This window comes from Malus domestica, chromosome 10 (assembly GCF_042453785.1).
Source record: "Malus domestica chromosome 10, GDT2T_hap1".
Lineage (NCBI taxonomy): Eukaryota > Viridiplantae > Streptophyta > Magnoliopsida > Rosales > Rosaceae > Malus > Malus domestica.
Genome location: NC_091670.1, coordinates 12,896,456 through 12,902,544, shown reverse-complemented (window position 1 = coordinate 12,902,544; position 6,089 = coordinate 12,896,456). Strand labels below are relative to the sequence as shown.

Genomic DNA, 6,089 nt, shown 5'->3' with positions numbered 1-6,089 from the left:
ACCAATATATGTGTCCATTAATAATAGCAACAAAGCAGCAACCAAAATAATATATGCGTCCACTATGGGTGTGCCCTTTGATCATAGGGCACAATATGACGTTTGGTGCTCAAAGAGTTGAGTACAAACAATGGTTTTTCTATGCCCTTGTTCTAACAAGGTTGTCTGATGATTATGTATTCATTTCAGAATTTACAAATGTTTAGCTGACATAATCTTACGCAATGTGTCATTAGATTAGAGAAAGCTTGTGCCAAAATCTCATCACAAAATCAAGTTGTTATGATAAACATAATTTGTGTGGACAACTTTGAAACAGATTTCATGCTACTATTTTTTTTTTCCCTGCTTAATAGTAAGATTAAGAGATTACTGCAAGCGACCCGAGACCTTGAATTTGATTTCCCCTCCCACCATTATCGCTTACAGCAAAGTAGTTCGATGTTTTAATCAGCTATAAACTATATAACAAAATAGCGGGATGCATGGGATACTCTTAGTTTTAGTCATTTCGTCATGGTACAGGTTGCGATAGTATTTTAGATATTGTTACAATTTGATAGAGTGGCCTATTAGCTCAGCTGGTTAGAGCGTCGTGCTAATAGGTTCGAGACCTGCATGGGCCACTTCTTAACGTTTTCACCTTTTTTCTCTTGTTTTTTTTTTTTTTTTTTTTTTTTTTTTTTTTTTTTTTTTTTGTGTGTTCATCTTCTTTTGCAAGAAGATTGAAGGGATTTCTGACGAATGACCCAACGCCCTCCTACTGAACTTATATCAAGTGTTTATTAATTCTCATAAATTAAGAAAAACAATTCTGACGAATGACCCAAGGCCCTCCTACTAAACTTACCTCAAGTGTTTATTAATTCTCATAAATTAAGAAAAACAATAATTAATCTACAAGCTAAGGACTTGTTAATAATCATTCGTTTCTAGTTTTTTATTTTTACTATTGTGCTTGAGATATGAAGAAAGTGTATGTCGAGAATAGTACTAGAATAGGTGATCTCTTGAGAAGTCCTTGTGTTGCATCCCCCACCTCTTCCAATTCAATTTTTCCTAATTTAACATCTAATCTAATAAATTAATCGTTTGAAAAAAAATGTAAAAAGAATTAGTTGGGATTGAATACACACCATAATGCATAAGAATTATTATTTTTCTCTTAAAAAAAATGTGTATGGTGAAAGAGGTAAGAAGAAAAGTAATAGGAAAAATAGGAAGAATACGGAAGAATGCATGAAATAAAATCTTGAAAGTGAAAACAACATATAATAGTTTTTGGTTTCTAGTTTTTATTTGTGTGCATTTCTTCAACATATTTCTCTCACTCAGGTCTCCTTTTCCCATGTATTTCTCCTCCATCACTAACACTAAAAGAAAAACCAAAAATAAAATAATTATCAAACTGCCTTGAAGTATATACCCTTTTTGTGTCCTGACCTGCGCATTTGGTTAGAACAATACTTGGCTATCAAAATGGTCCTCCACAAAACATTTTGTATTTGATTTACGATATTTTGTTCTTGTGATCAGAATCGTTTATATTATAAATTACTATATAAAGATAGTTTTGAAAGAGAGAGAGTTCGTCCATCCACTTCATTATTCAAATAGAATTGTACAAAAGAGAATTGAAATTCCATCCCAAATGCAAAGTACCTCTATAAAAAAAAAAACATTCCAAACAAAAAAGGTGATCACTATGGGGTCTAGATAACAGCCAAGAGCTAATGGCATCCCAAAATTTGTTTACCATAATATACGTCTCAATTAAAATCAATAAACAAATTACCCATTTCCCATATTAATGGCTGCTTAACCAAAATCCCCCTTCTTGTCAAGACTCCTTAATTAGGGAAGGCAGAGAGCCATATACATATTCTTCTAGTAACGTCAAAATCACTCACTCTCTTACGGCGAATTCATGGCGCTTACTGGCTTGCCTCTTCCCATGGTGAAGCCTCGAGTCCCATCCGGCATTCTTGGTCCCTTGGAATTCAGTTTTGCAGATGCTTCACACTGGATGGTGCTGCTTGATAGCGGAGACAGGGCAATCAGGCCACGCCCGCTCTGGCTCTGCCCGCGTCCTCGTCCCTTACCACGCCCCCAGGCCAGTCCTTTCTTGGACAATGCCGAGTTTTCTTCAACCTACCCAAAGACGTATTCATGTGAGATCAAGGTGTTATTTGAAATACATAATGTACCACATTTACTAATCGCATTTGATCTCATATCTTTGATAAAAGTGTGTTCCTCTTGCATAAGTGGATTTTGCCTCTTAGGATGTCGATGAAAACGTGATCAGAAAATACAGTACATGCTGTAAAAGACAATGTAATGGCATGTTAACATGATTTTTTTTAATGCAAGAAAGGACTTACATTAGGACTATCAATGACCAATTCAGGGCTGCTTGGGTGAGAAGTTTCTACTGCGCAATCATACGGTGGTTCTTCATCCTCTAAAATGCCATCGAAATCAGACTTTCTGCTCTTCAAAACAGACTTTGGCTGAAAATCATGGTGTTTTAGAAGCAACGAGACCTTGTTAAATAAGTGGAGGTCTATATGCATATACTGAACTTACAAGCAACCACATTCTCTGATGTTTATAAAGACATACCGAGCATCTGATCAGCATCCTTACTCGGAGCCCTTTTCTCCAGTTCCTTTCATCGCTCAACTTATCAACCTGATGTATGAAAAATATTAAGAGAGAACAAAGGATGGAATCTGAAGTTATAACAGCATTAAACATACCGCTCTCTCTGCTATTTCCATTGTCTCATACTCCAAAAGCGCATGCAGCTGCATAATTAGAGAAGAAATGTATTATCATAAGAAAATTTCTACAAGAGTTCTTGTGAATTATAGGCTAATAGGACAAAACTGGTTAATTTAATCTTGTACCTTGTTGCTGACAATGAAATCGCCTTTGGAGCGGGAAGAATTGGATTCGTGGGGATGGCATATTCGGATGGTTTTCACACTGTTCTTGAAAGAAAGTGCAAATATGCTGTGATGATTCTCTCAAAATATATGATAACACAATACAAAAGGAAAGACCATGGAAAAACTTGGTGCAAAAAATCCAACCTTCCAACCACACTGAATATCTTCTCTAGGTTTTGATGAGAGTGATCTTCAGGCAAATTCTCTGCCACAACCGTGCGAGACTGCAAGAACGGATAAAAGAACGAACACACCATATAAATGATTCATGAAGACACTTAGGCCCCGTTTGGGATTGAGGTGATTTTAAAAAAAACCACTGTGAAAAAAAGCTGAGGGTCATTTTTGTGTTTGGTAAACTGAAAAAAAAGGGCTTATTTTGGAAGCTGCTGTGAGAATAAGCTGAAAATCAAAGGAAAAGCTGAAGCTGCTATTTGCTGCTTTGAAAAAAAGCCAGTTTTTTCAAAGCACATGGAGCTACAGTGCTTCTTTAATGAAAAGACACACTATCATCCTGCTTTTTTTTCCAAAAGCACTTTCACAAAAAAATTTACCAAACACTCTACTGGCTTTATTTCACAGCCGCTTATTCTCACAGCACAGCCGCTTATTATCACAGCAGCTTTTTTTCAAAGCACAGCAATACCAAACCAGCCCTTAAATCCATGTTGTTTAGTAAGCATCTGCTTTTACCTGCAATTCCTCTTTGTCCTTTTCAGTAAAAGGATGCTTACGTCTAACCTTCTTGCCATCCTCACTTACAACCTTCAATAAATTTATTGAAGAATCAGGATGAAAGCTTGAAGATCAAATGAGTAATACTATTCACGAATGAAAAGAATGACAACAAAACCTGATCAGTAATTTAATCAGACAACTTACAAGCTTTAAAGAAGACCGCAGTGCTTGCGAGAGCATATGGTTGTTACTAATAAGTGACTTCATTTTCTTGGTGGAGGCAATAACAGATATTGGAACTGTTATAAAATACAAAAGCATGCATGAATTGAATTGCGGATTTTTTTTTAACTTAATCTGCATAAATTAGTTTCCGAAAATGTTTACCAAATCCTTCAGGATCTTTACTTATGTGTTTCGCTAAGGATTCATTTGCCAGCAGACTCATGTCACTGAACTGGTACTCCACCTGTTTTATGCAAAAAAATAGTCCTTAGGTTCAGAAGGTGCTGTCATAGTCCAGTCCTAATTGTTTAATGACTATAGACATCATTAAGGGTGACAACAAATCTATATGTTAAATGATTTAACATCTCATGCATCGCAAAATTTGAAAGAGTAATGAGGTCTTCTAATTTCTAGAGAGATCTCCAACTATTTTTGGATACAGATTTCCTCGTGGAACATTAACAAAATTGGACGAACACTTTCCATAGCTTCTGAGGTAAATTCCCTGCCTGAAAAACCTGGTAATGCTTTCTCATCTTAAATTGGACAATGGCAATCGGAGGTTTTGAACCCACCCTAAGGCAATTGGTGCTGGTATCCCTAGACCTCTAAAACTTGAACGGTTACAAAAATTGGCTGACAATTAAGTTTTCCAAATTTCATGTGTCACACATAGTTGAATCTAAATCTATGTGTAATCTACTTACAAAAGCCATGGTGGGAGGGAACAAATGAAGGTCATACAAGGACGATTCCATTTTGCCTAACATGATCAGAAAATCCAGACATGTTTTATCTAATTCCTAATAAAAAACCAGATATATGGTACATAATTTTGAAACTTTAACACATAGGGTAACGTTCTTTTGTCCGATTGAATGCCGGTACACATTCAAACAAAAATCAACCTGATCAATGATCAAGATTCACAGTTTGATATAACCACATTTTCCTTGACATACAATACAATACGGATAAAAAGAATGAACATTCGAAGACAAGTTACCTGCTTAATGATCTTCTGTTGAAGATCATCTGGGAGCGCGTTCTTGGACCGATTGGAAAGCGGATTGATATTGGGATTATTGGAGATCAAGTAAGGAGGCAATTCTTGGTCCCCAATGTAAAACCAATCAGGGGAAGCAGTACTGTCACCAAGAAAGTGAAAACAGGGATAGAAATAACCAGAAATGGGCATCTGGGCATGTGATCTTGGCACAAATTCAGGTGCCTGTGCATTGAATGTGAAGGATGGACTTCTTGGGTTTTCTTTCACCTCCATTTCTGGGACCTCTTGGGGCTTTTCCCCACGTGGTTGTGCTTGTGCCATTTTTTCCCCTTGATGTTCTTCAATTCTCTCTCTCTGGATGCCACACACACTCTCTCTCTCTGGGTTTTTTTTTGGTGTGTGGATTTAGCTTCTGTGTGTTTTTCTCTCTCTCTCGGGGATTATTGTGTTAAAGTTTTGTAACTGTAATTTGATATTGAAGCCTTGTTTGGCGCCAAAGTATTGGGTATCCGTATTTCGATGTGGGGATTTGTAGGGACTGATTTTTCTTATACATGAGCGTTGCTTGTGGAGGTTTGACTGGTTATTTTGAGGTTTCCATTTGCCCATGTGTCCTCTTTTCTCTCTGTACAAGTCCTACAAATTTGGTCCTATAATTTTATGTTTATCATCGTGTCTATTTTACTTAGGACGTCCTTCTAAAAGATAATGTCGAACATCAAATGGGATCAAAATTACGTTCCTCATATTGTAGATTTTAATTTAATACAGTTTTTTCTCATATTGTCTAGGTTTCTACGCAGAATTTATATGACCATTATGACATATAGAAAGAGTGTATTATTAAGTGATAACTACTACCTCTGTGTTTTTATTCTTCTAACAAAAAGCAAACATGTCACATAGTACTATGGTCTAGTGATAAGTGAGAGATCTTAGGTTCGATTCTCGTCAAAGACAAAGTTAACCACATTATTATGGCAAACCTATTGTAAGGCTTAGCCCACTCCCCTACCTCTTATTGTAAATACTATCATTTGTTCAAAAAAACAAAAACATAAAAAACAAAAAGCAAAGATAATTCTTGCATGGTGACATAAGGAAGAATATTTTGAACATAAAACTCAAAGAAAAAACTTTGAATTGATAATATATATGTGTGTGTGTGTGTGTGTGTGTATATTTAACAAACGATAATATCTATATTAGGGGATAGGAGA

At 36.0% G+C, this 6,089-nt stretch overlaps 1 protein-coding gene across 2 annotated transcripts; it reads right to left on the bottom strand.

Annotated features, from left to right (window-relative positions):
• Nucleotides 1-1,571: 1,571 nt before the first annotated feature.
• LOC103454486 (la-related protein 6C) lies at nt 1,572-5,318 on the bottom strand. 2 transcript variants are annotated; one of them, XM_070807164.1, is made up of 10 exons: nt 4,867-5,318; nt 4,020-4,101; nt 3,837-3,931; nt 3,648-3,719; nt 3,099-3,178; nt 2,913-2,991; nt 2,763-2,810; nt 2,626-2,694; nt 2,385-2,546; nt 1,572-2,151 (listed from the first exon to the last, which is right to left on the bottom strand). In XM_070807164.1, the coding sequence occupies exons 1-10, from the start codon at nt 5,188-5,190 to the stop codon at nt 1,915-1,917; spliced, it is 1,248 nt and encodes a 415-aa protein (XP_070663265.1). In that variant the 5' UTR covers nt 5,191-5,318; the 3' UTR covers nt 1,572-1,914. The 2 variants fall into 2 exon arrangements, with proteins under 2 accessions (XP_070663265.1, XP_008392294.2); XM_008394072.4 differs by having other exon boundaries at nt 2,385-2,513; nt 4,867-5,317.
• Between the last annotated feature and the right edge of the window lie 771 nt (nt 5,319-6,089).